Source organism: Castanea sativa, chromosome 2 (assembly GCF_040712315.1).
Source record: "Castanea sativa cultivar Marrone di Chiusa Pesio chromosome 2, ASM4071231v1".
NCBI classification, from domain to species: Eukaryota; Viridiplantae; Streptophyta; class Magnoliopsida; order Fagales; family Fagaceae; genus Castanea; species Castanea sativa.
This window is the reverse complement of record NC_134014.1, coordinates 50,182,121-50,203,086: the sequence shown is the minus strand read 5'-3', so window position 1 is coordinate 50,203,086 and position 20,966 is coordinate 50,182,121. Positions and strand designations below refer to the sequence as shown.

General features: G+C 36.5%; 2 protein-coding genes across 5 annotated transcripts; both read right to left on the bottom strand.

Moving 5' to 3' along the window:
• Positions 1–4,867: 4,867 nt before the first annotated feature.
• On the bottom strand, positions 4,868–9,040 carry LOC142623523 (haloacid dehalogenase-like hydrolase domain-containing protein At4g39970). 2 transcript variants are annotated; one of them, XM_075796963.1, is made up of 11 exons: positions 8,554–9,040; positions 8,371–8,464; positions 7,105–7,149; positions 6,941–6,991; positions 6,605–6,679; positions 6,477–6,510; positions 5,887–5,942; positions 5,752–5,811; positions 5,462–5,521; positions 5,283–5,329; positions 4,868–5,185 (listed from the first exon to the last, which is right to left on the bottom strand). In XM_075796963.1, exons 1-11 carry the CDS (start codon positions 8,958–8,960, stop codon positions 5,137–5,139), a joined length of 978 nt encoding a protein of 325 aa, XP_075653078.1. In that variant the 5' UTR covers positions 8,961–9,040; the 3' UTR covers positions 4,868–5,136. The 2 variants fall into 2 exon arrangements, with proteins under 2 accessions (XP_075653078.1, XP_075653079.1); XM_075796964.1 differs by lacking the exons at positions 4,868–5,185; positions 5,283–5,329 and having other exon boundaries at positions 5,481–5,564.
• A 2,012-nt stretch (positions 9,041–11,052) lies between these two features.
• On the bottom strand, positions 11,053–19,831 carry LOC142623738 (dihydroorotate dehydrogenase (quinone), mitochondrial-like). 3 transcript variants are annotated; one of them, XM_075797198.1, is made up of 11 exons: positions 19,631–19,831; positions 18,185–18,267; positions 17,282–17,602; positions 16,758–17,013; positions 15,826–15,906; positions 15,632–15,739; positions 15,522–15,551; positions 14,779–14,916; positions 13,802–13,839; positions 13,612–13,711; positions 11,053–11,516 (listed from the first exon to the last, which is right to left on the bottom strand). In XM_075797198.1, the coding sequence occupies exons 1-11, from the start codon at positions 19,763–19,765 to the stop codon at positions 11,442–11,444; spliced, it is 1,365 nt and encodes a 454-aa protein (XP_075653313.1). In that variant the 5' UTR covers positions 19,766–19,831; the 3' UTR covers positions 11,053–11,441. The 3 variants fall into 3 exon arrangements, with proteins under 3 accessions (XP_075653313.1, XP_075653314.1, XP_075653315.1); XM_075797199.1 differs by having other exon boundaries at positions 13,612–13,727; positions 19,631–19,823; XM_075797200.1 differs by having other exon boundaries at positions 17,282–17,549; positions 19,631–19,770.
• Between the last annotated feature and the right edge of the window lie 1,135 nt (positions 19,832–20,966).

Below are 20,966 nucleotides of genomic sequence, written 5' to 3'. Positions count from 1 at the left end.
AACACATATATGATGAAAGCGACAAGTATAAAATACCATAAATAAAGTAAAGTTTCTACAAGAAAAGCCCAAAAAACAAAAGGGCATTAAAACATTATATGGAAATTATATCAAATTACAATAAAAAAGAAAAGGCAAAGTTCAGGAGGCCGGGGGGTCTTGTGGGTTTTTCGTCACCCTTAGGAGGAAGAGCCTGGACGCCTTGAGCAGAAGGACCTTCACCATTAGACGGGTCTTCAGCATTAAGAAGGTTGGCCAACAGGGTCAAAGGGATGACGGCTGGTCCACGGCGGGTTGGGCAAGGACGACACTATCATCTTTTGGATCCACCTCGGACTTGGTGGAGTCGTCACTTTCTTCAGAAACAATATCGCCTACGGGTGTCGACGGTAGAGGATCGTCCATAGTGACCTTGGATAAATCCAAATTAGGGTAGACAGACTTGACCTGCTTTAGGCAGTCCTCAAACCCGTCACCATAATAGACGGCACAAGTATCTATAAAAGGCTACGAAGCCTTAAACTCTACAACGACATCAATCCTGGCCGTCTCCACTTGGCCTAGAAGAGTCGTCAACTCCTTTTCCACCGTCGCCTTAGCCTCTTGTTCTTTTTTCTTCTGACGACCCTCCTCCTCTAATTTTTCATTTAGCTCATTCGCCTTCTAATTGAGAGTACGAAGAGCTTCCTTGTACTGCTCTTGCCCATCAATCAGGTTCTTGATGCGCTTGTGTAGACGAGTAATCACCCCCTCTTTAGCGAAGCCTTTGTCCTATAATGCCTTCATACGAACCAAGGCCTATGCAACAAAAAAGTCGTCAGCTTATTGAACACAAAAGTTAGTAAAAAAAAAAGGAAGAAACATACCCGGGCAAGGTCAAAAAGGCCTGACACCCCCAGCTCCTTAGTCACTTGCTCAGCACAAGGATCTACTTCCTTATTCTTGATGATGGACTCCATCACCTCAACAGCGTAGTCCTTATGGGTAAGAAGACGGTGATCAAGTTCCTGAGTGACGGGGGCTGATGACGTCATTAACCCCTTGCCTGCCCCATGGCTTGGCTTAAGAGGCAACGATTTCTTTAGGTTCTTATCCCCAAGGGTGACGGTAGCTTTCTTGGAAGGGCAGTAGTCCTTCCCATCAGCCTTCCTTTTAAGAGCCCCCTTTCCAGTGGCCTTAGGGGATGACGAGGACGTCCCCTCCCCCTTTGTTTTCTTTTCTTCTTCTTTGCTTCGGGGTGTAATTGCCTACATCAGCGCCCTCTGCCTAGCCCCTTCCATTTTTGCAAAAAATGAGTGACGAGAGTCAGAACAAGAAACGACCAAAAGAAAGCGACGGGAGAAATTAAGGGATACTTACGTCGACGAGAATAGACATTTAACTTGCGAGCTACCGACATCGACTCCGGACCTCCGCAGTAAAGGTGTAAAGCATCAAGTGTAATGAGGTCCCGACACTTCCGCTTGTCCAACGAGATCTCTGTTACCCGACAGATAAAGTCTTCTTGCTTGTCTGTGATATAAGGACGAACACTAGTTGAAAACAAGAAAAGTAGACGGTGTTAGAAATTTGAAACAAATAAACTAAGGGAAGAAACAGACAGGATTAACCTGAATTCTCGACAAAAGCCCAAGTGTTGTCAAAACCATGAGGCATCGTCTCCCACTCTTCCTGACGGTATACCCAATTCATCCCTTTGACAAAAAAATACATGCCCTTCCAATTCCTATTGGAATCAGGCATATCAGATACCAGCTTCAGCTCCTTCTTCATTGCTGTGAAATGGTATATCCCCTGGGACGAGACGATACGATGAGGTCGATAACACCAAAAGAACTCGTCAAGAGTTAGCTGGCGGTTCCCGCCACTTAGACGACCCCACAAGATCTCAGCCCCAATGAATATCCTCCAAGCGTTGGGGGCAATTTTACTGACGGACAAACCCAAAAAGTTAGCCAACTGGTGGTGAAGTGCTATCAGTGGCAGCCTCAATCCTACCGCAAACATGGCATCGTACATGCCAACGTCCGCAGTCTTCCCTAAATAGCGCTTCTCAAACTTTCCAGGGAGACGAATTGGGATGTCATCTGTAATTTGGTAACTGTCACATAAAGTGTTGAAAACCTTGTCCGACATCGTCGGCAGAAAGTCATTGACAGTCCATATCTTGGGGACGATGAAAGGACGGCCATCTTTGAGGCCTCCCGAAGTACTCTCTAAAGCCTCCTAATCACCATCATTCTCATCCCCATCACTCTCTCTCTCCTCTTCCCCTTCATCGCCCTCGTCTTCACCCTCACTCACTACTCCTTCCTCATATTCTCCTCTACAACTTTTCACTTCCTCGTCAGGAGATTGGGCTGATGTTTCCCTCTCTGACGACCAGGAGAAACCCTCCTTGGGCTCATGACCTGACCGGAAGACCTCGTCGTAACCCGCTCCCTTGCGGACCGACGATTGTTCACCTGTCGCCTCTCTAGACATCTGACTATCTACAAGCGACGGATTCATTCTAAGAACCTAAGTTGACGGCCTCACTATGGAACTAATTAACTAGAAAAATGAAAATAAGGGATAGAATAAAAGAAAAGAGAACTTACAAGTAAAAAATTCCTTGAAAAAGGATGAGATGATGGCAGCGAAGGTGACGAGACCGGTAGGCTGACAGAAGTAAGGTGTTCAGAAGGCGACGGGCTCTCTCTCAAGATCAGCAAAGGTTGAAATGTAGGAAATGGGGGGAAGATTTGAGACATATATAGATAGAAAATGCACGAAAGACAAAGCGACACTCTCGTCCAGAAGCGGGGCCAATTAGTTCACGCCACATGCTCAAGCATTTAATAAAGGCTGCTCGAGGAATCACCTATAAATGACCTTTCTTTTCTCTGAACAAATAATAATTAATAATAAAAACTACAAAGCTAACTCCATAACCCCATCAGGTAAAGCTGACGAGGATATGGAGTAAGGGGCAGCTGATAAGGGTAATTTTGTAATATTAATACTCACCCATGACAAGGCAAAAGGTGACGGTCATAATAAGGTCGTCAGCATTGCTCATGAGAGGCGACAACAGTGTAAAGTCTACGGCTCCACCTCGAAGCTGACGACGGCATCTTGGACGACGACACAGGAAGTTGACAAGGATAAGCTGAAGGGGATAAGTAAACCTTTGACAGGTCTAATGTGGCCTTACTTGGTCTCCACGCATGCATGTATAAGGAAACATCTTGTGCCTCACGCTTAACCCTAATCAAGAAGACTCCTACAAGAAAAGAATTCTAGGAGATACGCAAATTAAAGAGGTTCTCTCCTACAAGGAAAGATCTTCTGAACCAAGGTGCGGATGTCAACCCTACAATACTATAAAAACTCCAAAACTCTCACAAACCAAGTTACGCATAATTTACCTCAGCTTTGGCACTCTAGCGTTGTGAAGAGTTCTCTGGCTTAACCTTCGGACTGTCTTTGGCCGGTACCGCACCGGTACTCTCCTAGGGTTTTCTTTGTCTTTGTTTCACAGGTCTTGATTCGAGCACGTGAGTATTATGCAGCTTACTGACGATTTTCGACATCATCAGCAATGAAATTTCCATTTTCAGATTATTATTAGGCTTCCATGGTGGGGCTGGTGTAAAGTATGAAATGAATTATCTTTCTATTTCTTTCCTCTTATTTTGGCTCAAAATATATCATGATAAGATTGTCGACTTATTAGTCCTTGCTTTACCAGGTTTTTTTTTTTTTTTTTTTTAAGGACTTGGCTTGGGTCGTGTTCCAGCTTGAAAACCATACCTTCCAATGGCGTAAATTTGAGCTGAATTTGGTTTCTTTGCTACCTGAAGAGCTTAAAAGTTACTTCAAAACAGTCTTCCTAATTAGATATGGGGTTCTCTTGTTTTTTTTTTATTGTATCTTTTGAGTAATAAACCATCCACATTTTATATCAACTCACCTTTTTTTTCTACAACTCAGAGACAATCAACCACTTCAATAAGTTGTGGAAGGAGTGGGGTTGTAAATGAACCAAACTGTTCATAAATAACTTGAGCTTAACTCAATAAAATATTTGTTCATGTTTATTTATTCATAAGCAAGCCAAGCTTAAGTCTTTAGATTTAAGACTTGTTTAAATAATGAGCTGAGCCCAAAAAGAAAAATATTTGTTCATGAATAGGCTCATGGACATTTAGGCTCTATACAAAAGAAGTTGAACCTAGGCTCATTTATGAACTTGGTAATAAACTTGATATGAGCTTGATAAATAAACTCATATCTTACGAAGACTTCAATTAATTGAGAGTTGGGACCACTGGTCCAAGCCAAATAGGCTTGATAATAAGCTTGATATGAGCATGATAATTCTTGTGTTGGATCTCAAGCTCAAAACCTTGATATTAAACTCAAGCTTAGCTTGACTAATAAATCAAATCGAGATCATTGGTTAAACTAAGCTCAAGCTTTTACACTTTTTGACAAATAAGAGCTCGAACATGTTTGTGTTTTAAGCTTATTCATGCTTGTTCATATTTGCTTATTTATAAACAAGCCAAGTTTGATCCTTAGTTTTAGGCTTATTTGATAAACAGTCAAGCCAAAAAAAAAAATTGTTCATGAACAAGCTCAATACAAAAAAAAATGTTAAACTTGGACTCATTTATGGGCTCTGTAATAAGTTTGATATGAGCTTGATAAATAAACTCATAATTTACTAAGACTATATAATTAATTAGGAGTTAGAATCACTAGCCCAAACTAAATAGGCTTGATATAAGCTTGATAATGTATTTGTGTTAGATCTCAAACTCAAAAACTTGATATGAGCTCAAGCTAAACTTGACTAATGAATAAAGCAGCTCAAACATTATTTGTAGGCTTGGTTTGAAATTGAGCAAAGCTTGAACATTTTATTTTTGTTGAAAAGTTTGCTACAATATTCACTATTCGATAAAACTCAACTTATTTACAATGGTAGAAAGAAATTGTGGCAAAAATTGTCCCTAGTAAATCAAAAGGGTGATTTTTTAACTTCAATGAAAATGGCATATAGATGAATGGGTAAACTTCAATCACAGCCAAAATTCTACAAAAACTATACAGGCTCTTCTGTAAGTTTAGAAAAAATCGACGCATTTGTTAACTGGCAGGGACCACTTTTTGAAGTAATAACTCCAGGTCTTTCAATCTGCATGGATGGTGCAAAACCTATGTGTAAGATGTCAGACAATATAAAATAATAAAATCAGAATTGCAAGCATTTATAGAGGAACTGGCAACCATACCTCAAATTACTCAAATCTGGATAGATGGCTATTGCATCTTTAAAATCCTACATTAAAATATTAAATCAAAAAATAATTCAGTACTCTCATGAAGCAACTATTGGCAATCAATTGCCAACATAAGTAAAAAATTGTCAGTAATTTTCTGTGTTTAAGAAAGAAATAGGGAAAGGCTTGACCTGTTCAGCTGTTGAAGATGTGTAGGTAATCACACATGACATCCCTGCTCTTGTTGCAGCCTACAAATTTAGTTTTCTTTAGGATTCATCATGGTTGAAAAGGCTTGATTCAATGTGTACGCCAAATAAGAGAAAAAATGTGGAACAATAACTCAAATTTGTGGTAAATCAATGGAACAAATAGAATACCAACCCTATTAACATAAGAATCCAAGATAATTTTTAACAATTCTCTCAAAACTCCTCGTTTTTAAGCATGTACAGTAACTGATTATTTCAAATCACAATACCTGTAGTCCAATAACGCTATCTTCCACTACCAAACAATCTCTTGGTGACACGCCCAGCCTCTGCAAGGAATTTCATTTTATAGTTCTGATCGTGACATGTATTCAAGTAATAGAGAGCACAATGGTTAATATTACATTGGAAGCTGTCAGATAAATTGATGGATCAGGCTTCTTTTCCTTCACATCATCACCTACAAGCCAAATAGAAAAAAACAGAATTAGATTTGAGTGTTGGAGTTACAAAATATAATACATACATACAAACTTTTTTTTTTTTTTTTGATAATTAATATACATACAAACATTCAAACAATGACACATACATCATACATGCATAAACAGGGGTATTCTATAAATTAAACAAAAACAAAAAACAAATAAAATGGAATGGAATGGGCGCTGACAGCAACAACCTCAATGTTGCCAAATCTATTTGAATGGACTAAAATTTTGACCCTCAACATATGGAGCGAAAATGACAGCATTTGCAGCTAGACTTGAAAAGAATGGATCTAAAAAAATTTTCAAGCACGGACGGAGAGTAACTTACAGTATAACAACGAGAATAACAAAATTGTGTGAGTCCCATGCACATTACATAGATGATCTTATACACACGTGGCAGATGCAAATAAGGATAAATTGTACAAATAGTAAACAAGCCTCTCATACATGACATGACGTAAAAACATGTAGAATATCTCATTTCAAAATGATCAACATACCTGCCAGGAAACAATCAAGACTTTGAAAGCGCTCCTAAGACAAGGAAAATACAATATGTGATTTAAAATATGTTGTAGAAGCAGAATTCTTAAAAATGTAGTCAAACAATTCCAAAGACACAACTTACAATCCCTATAAGGTTTTCAAGACAGAGTATAACTGAACTTTTAGTCGCTGCAGAGCAAACAGCTAGTTTTTTACCCTACAACAGCAGGAAAAAAAGGGTATCACTATCAATTAGCACATATTTGTATTCCTAAGCATAGACACTTCCGATATTGAAGATGAAGCAAAGGAAAAAGAATAAACTAGTGATAGAGGAATAAGTTATTAATCTCTATGAATCCAATGCAAACAAATGATCTTCAATCCCAATTATCAATCAAGAAAATCTACATGGAATAAAGTCAGCTCAATATACCATGAAAATATAATTGCATTTGAATGGTAAATTTTATCTTACAGCAGCCTTGGCCTCATCCATCAATCTCAAAACCCCAGGTCTAGGTTCCACCTGGTGAAAACAGTATTAGTCATTAATTCTTAATGCCCATTAAAATAGTAACTGATAATGAAAACAAAATCAACAAGAAAATTGAAGTAAAAGAGATGTAAAGTTGTTCTTACAGTTCCAGATTTGATGATTTCTTTGTACCTTTCAGTCTTCCAATCCTGCAACACCATAAAAGGATCTATACATTACAAGTCTAAAGTCCAAAATAAAATTCATATAATGGATACAAAATAATTCTTAAGCATTGTAACTTTTTACCACGAGTTTGAATGCATGGACGCTCATATATACACATTGAGAACCAATGTATAAAATCTCAAACTCTTTAGTATCAATTTCACATACCACTCAAAAGATTCCATCAGAAAATATACAATTGCTCGAAATCAATTGACATCTCTTCCCAAAAACATGGAATTGAGACAAACAACCAAATCCATTTCTAAATCAATAGAATAAAGTACACAAAAATCTCTCTACACATACCTTAAAAAAAAATTAGGGAAAATTACAACAACCTCCCTTGAGGTATAATGAAATGACAATGGAGCCCAAAGTTTTGCATGAAGGACAATCCCCTCCTCATATTCGTAGACTAACTTATCATTGGCTAAGCAAAAATATTCCTAATCTTTGCTCAAAAAAAAATATTCCTAATCTACCCCTGGCTTATCCATGAAGTCCTTATTTTTCACCCAAGTTACCAAAATTTAGGAATGCTTAATTGAGAACTCAGGGGAGGTCTATTATTGTATTTCCTAATCCATGAAAATTAATGCTTTTGTTGGTTTAGAAAACCAGAAAAGGGAGAGGACCAACAGGTTGAAGGTTTTTGAGGTTGGACCAAGGTAATCTAGTCTTAATTTTATATAAATATATTAACCAAGACATATTATGGAACCTCTAGAAATGAGATTCAAGTCCTGCCAGTAGCGAGCGAAATAATGATCGGGGTTTTACTTTTGTACCAGTAGCTTGAAGGGTTAGTTAGTAATGAGTTTTAACAGCTGTGTGGTCGGTTAGTTATTTAGTCAAGAAATTGTAACTGATTGTATAACAGAATTCATAACTATACCAATGTATAGCAGATAGCTCAACTATAAGAGGGTGATCTGGATATTTCCTTCTTTTTGCTCTCTCTATTCTATTCTACTCTAAGAGGCCTAGTTACCTCGAAGAACTACAACAGCTAAATCTGTTACTTGATTAAGACATTAATACAGAACTCTATTAAAGCCAACAGAAGCGTTAATTTTCATGGATTAAACTTGGTTACTTCGTTCTCAGCTCCCTAAACAACAAAAAACTTTGTAATCACTAAAACATTCTCACATTTTCTCGGCAGCCAAACAAACAACCACAAACAATGATATTAATACCTGAAGAGTGTCGATCAACTTGACTCTGTCCTCATCGGCCTCGGGAGGCTTCTCGAATATCGTCGAAATCGGCCAGCCGTGCTCCCCAAAGTACCTTCACTCACAATCGCAAACCCTAACCAATCAACAATCAAAAAAAAAAAAAAAAAGTAAAAAATAAAATAAGAAAAGAGAAGAGAAAACCATCGCATTTTAGGTTTTCCGCCTCCGATGCGATTCTGGAGCTGGTCGTAGAAATCGATGCCCCAATTAAGAGGCTGTTGTGATTCATCAGAAGAAGAAGAAGAAGGGCAGCGGACATTGAAATGAGCGAAGGCGTCGTTGTAGGCCTGGCGGTGCAAGTGCTCGGACTCGAGGATCACGCCGTCGCAGTCGAATACCAGAGCTTGCAGAGAAGCCGAAGCCGAAACGGAGAGCTGTTTCTTGGTGGAGCCGAGAGATTTTGATCTGACGGTTCGGAAGCGGCGAAGAGTGGTGACGTGGCAGAGAGGATTAGGAGGAAGAAAACTAGGGGCAGTAGAAGAAGAAGAGGAAGAGGGAGAGGGAGAGAGAGTGGGGCGAGAGAGCGTTATCATGCTGCTGCACGCCATGGCTGTGTGTGTGTGTGTCTCTCTCTCTCTGTGGCTTTGGAGCTTCGGGCACTATTTTCTAACGGATTTAACGACCGTTATGGACCTTTCAAATTATGGATGACTCATTAGCTTTATGGAGTCTAAACTTAATGCATTTTTTATAAATAAAAAACTTTTTATTGGAAAATGAAAATTTGACTAATTTTTTTTTATAACTTTTTCAATTTTTTAATTTTTTAAAATTGATAATTAATGTATGTCTTTAGTTCTTCTATTTTAATTAATCACTTTCCAAAACACTTAAGTTCGATTCTCTAGTTTAAATTCTAAAATATATAATGTTACAGTTATAAACTATTTCATAACATATTTACAAAATGTTGATATGATTAATTTCTTATTGATTTTCATTTAACTCACCATTAATATCACTTTTTTATTTGCCACTAATCACTCACTACATCAGTAGTTTGTAAACTTTTCAAATATATATTCTAAACTCTATTTCACTTATATATTAGGTAAATTGCACTAACCTTCTACTTCTAGGAGATTTTATGTTATTACACTCACTTCCTTTCTAATTTAAAATGACACTCGCCTCTATTACAATTCAAACTATTTATGCTAACCTCCCCTTCATGAATGAAAAAAGAGTTTTGAAAATCTTGAATTTTCTATTTTGCTTCCATACAAACTTTTCACCACACACCCTTTTTTTTTTTTTTTAATACATAATTTACTTGTTAGGAAGGCGACTATCTTTTTCCAAACTAGAGAGGTGGTGAGTATAATAATAGAAAACCTCAATTTTCCTTTAAATATTCTTTATCCGTTATTTTTTATTATTTCTTCCACTTTTCAAAACATCAACTTCTTAAATCGCTCACCCATTTTTCAAAAGAAAAAAAAAAAAGAATAAAATAAGTGTTTGTAGAACGAACAATATTCTCTAAATGCAGGAAAACACTGTAACAAAATGGTATTTTGGGAATGTATAGGAAAGCCAATGCATGGGTTTTTTTTTTTTTTTTTGAAATTATTCATTCCTCCAATCGGTCTCTTATCCTATTTTAGGAAAACCTATTGGGGAATTGCCAAGAAAACAAATAAGTATATACCATAATTAATTGATATCTATCATTTATAATTATTATAAATATATATATATATAATAAGATTTTAAAAAAGAATCGACTCTCTTTAGAAAACCTTTGATAGGAACAGAAAGAAAACAATAATCATTGTATTTGTATCTCAAAGCTTGGGATGATATTTGCATGCCATAATGTTTGGGACATCTCTAGGTAAGATATGAATATGGCCCTTTTGTTAAACTAGGGCCTAGCATACTAACAAGAGAGGATAAATCATGGGTGAAACTGTTGTCTATCAAGCACATGAAAGACGAGAGTTATGGCAAGTTCCCAGGAATAAAAATGGATCCTCAATGCGGAATACCATCCAAGCCTCAAGGGGATTAGTGGAGAAAGGTGCTTGATGGAAGATTGGAAATGACATAGCACTAGATATTTGATATGCTCCATGGGTGCCACATTTGGAACATTCAAGCCAAAACCTAGAAATGATTCCCCAAACAACCCAATTTGATTTCTTTCCTTATCTTGCAATAACCAACAAGGTGGGGCAAAGACAAAATTAGGGCCATTTTTTTTTTTTTTACAGATCAGCAAGAAAAGCCATTCAGACATAATTACCCTAATATAACCAAGAAGACTCATTAACTTGGGTCCCAACTCATCAAGTAAGTTCTCCACAAAATCTACTTATCAAGCACTACAGGATTCTAAAGGACTAGAGAACAATCCATTGAACAGTAAGGAAGAAAAATATATATGAAAATTGAAAATTCAGAAGACTTAAACTATTCTTGTAGAGAATAGCCTGGTAGATGATTTTAACAAGGTCAATGATTAAGAGAAGATTAAATATTGAGTAAAAGTTGTGCATGTTGTGTAAGCTGAGGAAGAAACCCTAGAATCATAGGATGCCCTATAACAAAAATTGTTTAGGCTAGTTTGCCTTGGCACATCAAATTCTTTGATATGCAATTTAATTCATAACTAACTAGGTTAGGCCGGTGATCTAATTGGAAGAAAATTTGTCACTCCCAAAGGAAGAAGGAAGCAAATTAAGATTATCTGCAACAATCTGCTGTGATATAACATGTATGACAAGACACCACATGCCCCCTGAATAACATAACAGGTTTGTTACATTTCGCTTGATTTTCATGGCGGTGACTTTTATTTTGGGGGGTGGGGGATTACTGGATAAAGAAACATAACTTCAGAAAGATGCCTAAGAAGTCAATTCAAAACTTCTCACATCATACAAGCCAATAACCCCCACCCCCCTGGAAGGAGAGGAAAAATGAAAAAGGATAACCAACCATTTAATGTCAGAATAATGCTCTATAAATAACATGAATACAACTCCAGAATACGTTCATAGTTGTGGCCCTTGAATCTTGTATGGTTATCTGCAATCTACACCAACTGCTTCAGTGATAGACTTAAAACCATCCCTTTCTAAGCATTCGGCCAGTTCAGCCTAAGAAATAAAAGTCACAACATTAGATAAGAAAAAGGGGAAAAAAGATTTTTGCGAATCCTCAAAACACATTAGCTTAAAATAGAAGAGGAAAAAAAAAATCTACTACCCACAAATAAAACCTCTTTTAATAAGATTGTTCCCTGCCAAAAAAAATTTCCCCATGCTGCTACCCAAAAAATGGAAAGCAACATTCTTTTGAGCCTTGTTACACTAAAAACTCTTCCAAGAAAAGCACATATCATTGTAACCTTTTAGATACTCGTAAAATGAGAATAAATCAAACTTATCGTTATCATTCAGCCCTACACAAACGATCCGAGCATATATAGAATCAATTTGTACAAATTTGATATTCCATGAACCCAAAGGTCCTAAACAAGAGTCCTAAACAAGAGTGTAGTGAATGATCTTTGTTTACTGCAATTGAGAACAAGTTTTAACATAACTATTTCAATGAGTAATTCCCACAAAAAATTTCATGTTAGAACCTCATTCCATCAAACAAAGGTCAGTGACCTCAATCCCACAATATTACATCAATCATAACGGGACCAAATTCCAAATATCCAAAGAATGCTTGCCTATCCAATTCCACCAACCAAACAAAGGGTCAGTGACCTTTTTCAGTAGCACCCACTGAAACCCAAAATCTGAAAAAATTGAAGATCACAACTCAAACGCAATACTATAGAGTAATAAAAGATGCTCCACCGTCTCCCCACTATGGTGGCACATACAATGCCACCCTAATAATGTGTACTTCTGAAGAGATTATCGCAAGTGAGGATCTTCCCCATGCTGTCATCCATACAAAGAAAGAGACAATCCTTGGGGCCTTGACACACCAAATACTCTTCCAATGGAAAATCATAACACAAGTACCCCTTCACGCATCATAAAAGGAGCAAACATCAAAATCTTTGTTCCCTTTTAATCTTCATATCAATATGTCACCACCCTCCCAATGAGGGATGATAGAATAAAGATTAGATTACCAACTCTACCTCCCAATCATTAAAGTCTTTCACAAAGCTTACATCCCAACTCCTCTATTTCCAGCGACTCTATCTCCCCAACAAGGAACCGACTAAAGCATCTCTAGCTTAGGAATAATCATAATATTGTTGAAGTTTCCACAACACAACGTAAAGTCTTAATTTTTGAGAACTTCGTATGAGTTGATGGTTGCTTTGGAGTGCATCTAGTTTTCTTATCTTTTAGATTTCATAGATCAACTGAATTTTGCATATATTCTTAAGGTGAACCTTTTGTACATGTAATGTAGTCTCAAAATTTTCCTTCTACCAAAATTTATCAATTAATTTACAAAAAAAAAAAAAAAACCACGTAACACTTCTGATTGGACAAAATTAACCAAACTAAGTTATTGGGGTAAAATGAAAAAAGAACAAGATTATACAATTCAAACGATCTCCAACAGGGCCCCAAAACTAAGTTGAGTAGAGCTACCAGAAAAAGATCCACAAATTTATATCCAAATCCTACCCATATTGTTCAACAGGTTTACATCTACAGATGGGAAAACTATATTCTAACTCCATTAAATACATAAATTTTAGACCAAAGAGTTCAGAACAAAATCCCAAAAGAAAGCCTAAATTTCTAATCTTTAGTCAAATGTATTATCATTTCAATAATAATTGTATTAAAAATCACTTAATCACAAAAATTACCTAGAAACAGTGAGTATAAAATGCAAAACAAAATGTATATTTTGGGCGTCTCCTATTAAGGAAAAAAGTTTTCCAGCTATTCTCACCAATACTGAATTTCTTATTGATCTGGTATACTTTTCATAACATATTTTTCATTTCCTCCTTTTTTGCTCCCATAAAAGTAACCCTTTGGGGTTTCCCCAAGCCCTATCGCTAGACACATTTAAACATGAACCCATGCAGGGAGATTAAAATAATCTTCTCTCTTCCCCCCCCCCCCCCCCCCCACTCTATCTTCCTCAAACAATCTTTTTTTTATCTTTAATGCACCATCTTGGTACATCCACATATTTTATTTAATCCTTTCAGTTTCTCCATAAGCTCCAAAATATCATAAAGGCATAACAAAAAAATACCTTGATCTGAGGAATAAGAGCTGGTCCCCCATAACCAAATGCTGTATAAAGCTGAACAAGAGTTGCACCAGCTCGAATTTTTTGGTATGCATCCCCACCACTGAATCAAATGTATGCTATAAGGTTCTAAAAGTCAATGACAACAGATGAGTATCATGATAAAAATGTTGAATGGGCGTTCTGCTTTTACCTGCTAACACCCCCACAGCCTATTAAAGGGATCTTTCCCTGATACAGACAAATAAACAGAATGTCAAGCTCTCATGTATGACAGCACAAACATGAAGAACCACAATGAAGGGGGTTTTTTTTGGGGGGGGGAGGAATCCAGACTCAAATATAGAAGGAACAGTATCCACAAGAAGGACCAGTATCCAAAAAAAGTGTCCAATGCTTTATGAAACAACAACAACAACAAAACCTTAGTCCCAATGCTTCATGGAAACAACTAAAAATTCTATAAATATGAATCTGCTGCTCCTAAAGGAGAATAACATAAGAAATTCAGCACGAACCATGATGAACTAAGATACATGAACACAGGAACTTGTATATCGGTGTGTATCTCAATGTCATATTCATCTCATTCTATGTTCATATAACACAGGCAAAGGCTAAAACATCCTACTTTTCAACTTTCTTCTGATGGCCCCGTGGAAAATTATGGGACAGCAAACTCATAGTATAAAATCACCAACATCAATATTTCACGCTTTCTGAAAAATCCTTTTTTTCTTTATAAGTGAATTTTGGCCCAAGGGAAGGGGGAAGAAACTTTCTGAAAAATCCTAGTAATAGGCGAACATTGTTGTAAAGTGTCTTGTAGAACCATGGATGAATCCCCTTCTTTAACACAGTCTGACACGTCCAACAGCAAATTTCAAACACATAGATCCATATCCATGTCAAGGAATGCAATATAGTTTAGGATATTTTTCAACAGTGCACTTGCAATTAATTCTTTAGGCTTATTTGTTAGAGTCCAGGAGGACCCGAGTAGCTATTATCAATCTTCAGTGTTTATGTACTTGTGGTGAACATTAGAGAGACAAACAGAGACACAAACAAACAAACAGGGTACGCTTTGTGTTTATCTATGTAATCCTATTATGGTAGGAAAGATTAATGAAAAACAAGTAACATGAATTACTGAAGTAGCCAACATACCTTTGTTAGAACGTACATTTCCTTCAATATGTTTGTAGAGAGATTGAAGAGAGGCTTCCCACTTAAGCCACCAACTTCCCTAGCCACTGGGTTTTTACTCACAGGATCTGGTCTTGAAACAGTTGTATTTGATATTATCTGAACCAAAAGAAAAATGATAAAACAAAAAAAAAAAAAAAAATTTTAAAAAACCCAATAATAATATCAAAGAAACAATATATATTGGAAGCATTATAGGGTAGTTTTCACCCTGCAATACTAACATAAAAAATTGAAGCAATGGTGGATCCTAGAATCATCAGCTCATAAACCGCATTGAAATCCCAGCCAAATAAAAAATCACTAAAGAAGATACATTATTACTAATAAGAACACCTTAAAGGTAACATTTCCATTATGGAATGAGGGATTTCAGTACCTTTTTCTGACAAATGAAAAGTGGGGGAGGGGGTGATGTTTCCAACAAATGGATGAAGTTTGTACAAAATCATGGCAGACTAGAATTTTGATGCTGATCAAATTAAGGTGGATGGTTTGATCTAATTGCAACGTAGTTACAACTCACAATATCATCTATGGAACTCCTATGTTGCTTCACAAAGTTGGGACTCCTAAAGATACCATCAAAGTCTAGTCAAGCAGAAGTAACAGGCAAGAGAGAGAGACATTTAGGAAAAAGAGGCAAGAGAGAGACATTTGGGAAAAAGAGCAAAACTTTGTTACAGGGAGGGGAGAGAAGATACCAATCCATCCAAGCAAAGAGCAAGGGCAACCTATAACAATAAGGAACGAACTATGAGAACATCATAATAGGAAATAGAGGGGCTATTTTAAATCTTGCACAGATACATACTGCAGCAATATCTTCAAGGTCTTCTTTAGACAGGTCTGGAGCGATTTTCACAAGCAAAGGGGGTGGGCCCTCCTCTCCCCATTGCATTTCATCACGAGCAGCTTGAACCTTGACAAAATTACAAGATCTAGCTTCTGGTCACATGTTGTGTTAATCATATAAAGAAAGAGAAAGTCATGCCATGACAGCTATACCTTCTTCACAAGGTCCTCCAATTGCTTTCTTCCCTGAAGCATACGCAATCCTGGGGTATTTGGTGAAGAAACATTAATCACCTACAGAGCAAAATACACATGCATTGTCAGATTAAAGAAACAGAACTTAAATCTTAAATATCAGAAGACATGATAGACTCATCATGTGTAGACATGTAGTGTTAATTGAAAATTTTTCCTGAGGAATAACATAAAAAATAAAAAAACAAATCAAAATTCTAGTGTAAAGAAATTGGTTCTGAGCATGCTGTATGGATGTAAAACACAGATAACCATCCCTGTGTGCTCTGTAATTCAGCTTTAACCACCTTAAATTAACAGCTTCCTTTTTATTGGATCCAGATCACTTCTAGATACAGTTTCTCAGCATTCATATATCCTAGAAAAGTAATCGAGTATAAACATCATAGATGCTCCCAACATGATTTATGATAAAATAATCCTCTTAAAACTCGATATTGAATACTTCAAAGATCAGGCTCCTCCAAAAAGAAAAAGGACGTAATTTCATACAACACAGGCATATGATGACAGATAAGAAAAGATGAAGCCAACCTGTAAACGAACTTAATGATAAATTTATCAAAAATACCCTGCATCTAGGCAACCCATCCCCCACCCCCCCCCTCACCCCCCCCCAAGGCACCTATGTGTTCTTTTAATGAATTTATTATACACATTTTACCCCTATCAATCAAGATGTAATTGTCAGATAGAGTGAAAGCATGTAGCCACTTGAACACAGCAAGATGCAGTAAGTTCCCTTTTTTTCCATCAAATGCAGTAAGTACCTATGTTGACACAAAAATATAAAGAACTCCATTATATATTCTGTACAATTAAAAATATTAAAAATCTATCATAGAACAAAGAAATAGATCAACCGCAATAAATTAGAAAATCATTTTTACCAAGTAGTCAGCATACTGGGACAATGTATGAACCCCTTGTACATAATCTGCAGCAGCATCTTCACTTGTCTTATTCTTTCCAAGATTGACCCCAAGAATGCCAGGTCCAGCTTTTCCTCTATGTTTTGCTTCATCAGTGGGGGAAGATGAATTTCTTGAAGTTTCATCCAACTTCCTCTTAGCATGCTGGGCACCCAACCGCTTTGCAACAGCAACAATTCCTTCACCATTGAAGCCACACCGATTGATGATAGCACTGGTCACAAATCAAGCAGTGTGGAGGCAAATAAATCAGAGAAGAACTAAAAGTTTAAGCTACAGAAATCCAAAATTTTTACAGTTCCACCTTCACCAACTTTCCAAAAATGCATGATCATTTTGACTCAATAAGAACGCCCTCCCCCCTCCCCCCCCCCCCCCACACACACACACACCAAAACAAAGTATCAATTCAAACAATGAAGTCTACAAAACAAGATATGCAATCAGAATTTGAGAAAATAAGTTAAGATGCACATTCTTACCCTTCCGGCAATCTAAAGATACGAGGCTTTGGATTACCCTCTTGCGGAACAGGGGTTACAGAGCCGACCTCTACAAAGCCAAAGCCTAAACCCAGCAACCCATCAAAAGCCTCAGCATTCTTATCAAAGCCAGCAGCAAGACCTATGGGGTTGGAGAACTTCCTTCCCCAAACTTCTAGCCCTATATTTGATGGATCAGGCCTCTTCTCCCTTGGAATCCAACCACGAGCTGCTGCTGAGACAGCTAGTCTGTGAGCAACCTCCGGGTCTAAAAGGGCAAAGAAAGGATTTAGAAGTTTCGTTGCTGAGAATAGCAAACCACTGCAAATAAAAAAATAAAATAAAATAAAATGATAAATCAACCACTGCTAAAATTTAATCACCAAAAATGAACAGATTAAGTTACTAATGTTTAAAATTCAAGTTAACTACAAAATTCAGCCATTAAATGAACTGTTTTCTTTTATATAGGTCATAATTATATTATATTAGAATAGGAGAAAACTCATACACAAGAAGTATCAACAAGCTTTCCCAAAATATAAAGAAAGATCAAAATGTAGATCTACGTAAGAGTAAGAAAAGGTCATATTCAAACCTAGACACTGGCAAATAAGGTTTCTTTTTGAAGAACATTAAAAAGACAGAAAATGTGTTCAGTTAATTTTCATTCAAATGATAACCAAGAGTTGGTCTGCTTAAACATATAAATGCTACTAAAGCCAAGATCCTTATAGCTCAGTGGCATTGTCTGGTCTCCATGGAGAACTAGCATTAAACCCCCCCCCCCCCCCCTCCCCCACTTATAGAAACAATTATCCAAAAAAAAAAAAAATTGAGGAACAGAGCAAAGTTTAAATGTGAACTAAGCAAAAGTATCATTCAGAGATCTGAATGAAGTACCAGAAAGTTGCTTCATCCACAGTACTCACATAAGCTCCTCCAGCTACAACTAAGCCAATTGTGGCTCCTGTCAATATCCTTCCCTACAATTCAAATAATCAGAGGCTACACTTCAGAATCAGACAAAAATGTCATCCAGTTATAAAACTAAAATAACAGTGATCCAATGGAAAATTATATATATTATATAAAAATAAATAAAAAACAAAACAAAACATGAGACTTACAATACCCATGCAATTCAAATTATCCCATTTGTTTAAAAATGGGCACGTGCTTAAGATGAAAAACTTGATTCTATTTTACTTTTGACATATTATATGTGGATGTTATAAAAAATAAATAAATAAATTTAAAAACAAATTTCTTGCTCAACCTATAAAACTTCAAATTTGTATGCAAACTGTTTAACAATGTGGAGTAGGTTGCTCGAAATCAATAAGAAAAGGGAGGGAGGGAGGGGAGTAACTAAGAAACTACATTTTAAAGAAATGCTTGTGTTATACATAACAATGCAGTTCCAGTCATATAAATTTCAATCCTTTTCAAGGTGATTGTGAAAGAAAAAATTACACATTTCCAACCCTTTTGTATAAGCAAGAGAATTTATCAGTGACTTAAAAAAACTGGTTCGATCAAAATTTGTCAAAGCTTCAAACAAGATAATAAACTCTCTGCCAGAAAAATAAACTAGACAAGGAGATCAGGGGATTATTAAGATAAAGAAGTATATGGAGGAGGGAGCAAGGCTGCTAGAGCAATTATTGTGAAGACTTAAGTGATAGCAGCTACTCTCAGAACTAAAAAGGTACATGATAGTATTGGATAAATCTGAAACATATGCTACTAAAGCAAGACATTTCCACTTATGGAGAAATTGAATATATATACACACACACAGACACACAAAAGCAACCCTCAAAATTCAAAAGACCATTCCACTTTTTTTTTCCTGAAAACATAGTCACCCAGAAAGAAAATGTTGGGAAATTGAATCTCCTCCAAATGACTATAGAGAATAGAGTCAACCTAAGATAATGCAATTTCTTCCTAAGGAAAATGAAACATTGAATGAGCAATCAACGAAGTTTCCACCAACTCATGAATCTATAACTTAACAGCCAACCTCATAAGCACAAATATTGGGTTTATGGATTCAGTGGCATTCTTAATTCATAAAGAACAGGACATTGATATATTAGACATTATGACAGAACAATGTATATAATTTAAAACAGAAATTTGGCCTTTTTTTTTTCCTTTTTGTTTAAGATGCCAAAGCAATACAAATAAAAGACATTAAAATTTTCAACTTTCTTTCCCAGAAAACAAACAAAGGCTGCATTTAGCTGGGAACACAAAACAATGATCTTGCAGCAGTGAACTAAGTTTCCATTACCTCCTCAGCAACCAAACAGATACAGAAGAGAGAGAGAGAGAGCATACTTTCTTAGCAGAGTGAGGTATGTTTGGAGCTGTTTGTGCAGAAGAAGAGCAATGTCTAGCAGTTAAAAGAGGAGTTGAGAATACCCTTTTGTTCAAAATTTCTCTATATATTTTCCTTGAAACCCTTAATGCCATTTTTATCTATCTTTGACTTTAAGACAAAACCTACGCAATGTCTCTCTCAATTGTAGGCGAGAAAACAGCGTTGTCGGAGGAAGGGAAAGCAGATGGTGACGGCTTTGAGATATTAAATGGGCTGGGCTATCTGATGAGTTGAATAAAAATGGCCCATCCACTTCAGATGATGCTCAGGCCCACTCCAATATTACCCCCAAAAAAAAACAATTGAAGCCCATTAATCATGAGTTGAAACTTGAAAGGATTGATTTAGTTCCATTAATTATGAGGCTAAGGCTCTCAAGCAAAGAGGTAATATTAGGGAGAGGGTGGTGTTGTTATCTCAATGAGTTTGAAAATTCTGTTGTGAAATTTCAGGGTTTTAAAATGATGGAAGACAAAATTAGATTTATATTTCATGACCAGTAATAAGAAGTTTATAAGGTTGTCATCACATTGATTGGTTATATTTGCGGTCTGCTATGGCCTGATTGGATTGAAGAGGGAGGGGAATGGAGAAGATTAAAATAGAATTTCCAGACAATAAACTAATTGTCGCTCAACTTTACTTTACTTCGTCTTTTTCCATCAATCCTAACAAACCATTAGGACATGGGGGAGGTTTTATTAATGTAAGATTGGAGGGTGGATGAGAAGGTGGATGAGGTAGTGGGCAATTATCATGTTTCTTGCAAATTTAAGAATGTGTCGGATCAATTTGAATAGGCATTCAATTGAATTTATGGGAGAAAGGTTGATGGCAAAAGGAATAAGTTGTAGACATAATTATTGAGTCTTATTGGTCGGTGGGATGGGCTTTGGTGTGTAGATGGGGACTTCAATGTAATTTGATTTCCTACATAATGGGTAGCGGCTGATTCCTTTACTTCAGCAATTCATAATTTTTTCTATTTTATTTCTACTCATGGATTGATAGACATTCCGTTACAATGAGGCAGCTCCACTTGGTCAAATGCTCATGAGTTAGTCTCCATGTCTAAAATTGATAGATTTTTGTTCAAGCTTGATTGAGAGAAGTGTTACTCCTATTGGAATGTGGTAGCAATCAGAGGGGTAGAAGACCTTTCAAATTTGAAATTATATACGTTGTTAAAGGTAGAAGGATTTAAGGAAAGGGTCAAGGCATGGTGGAACTCTTATCAATTCCAAGGTACGTACTCCAAATTTTATCTTATTCAACAAATTGGAAGCCTTGAAA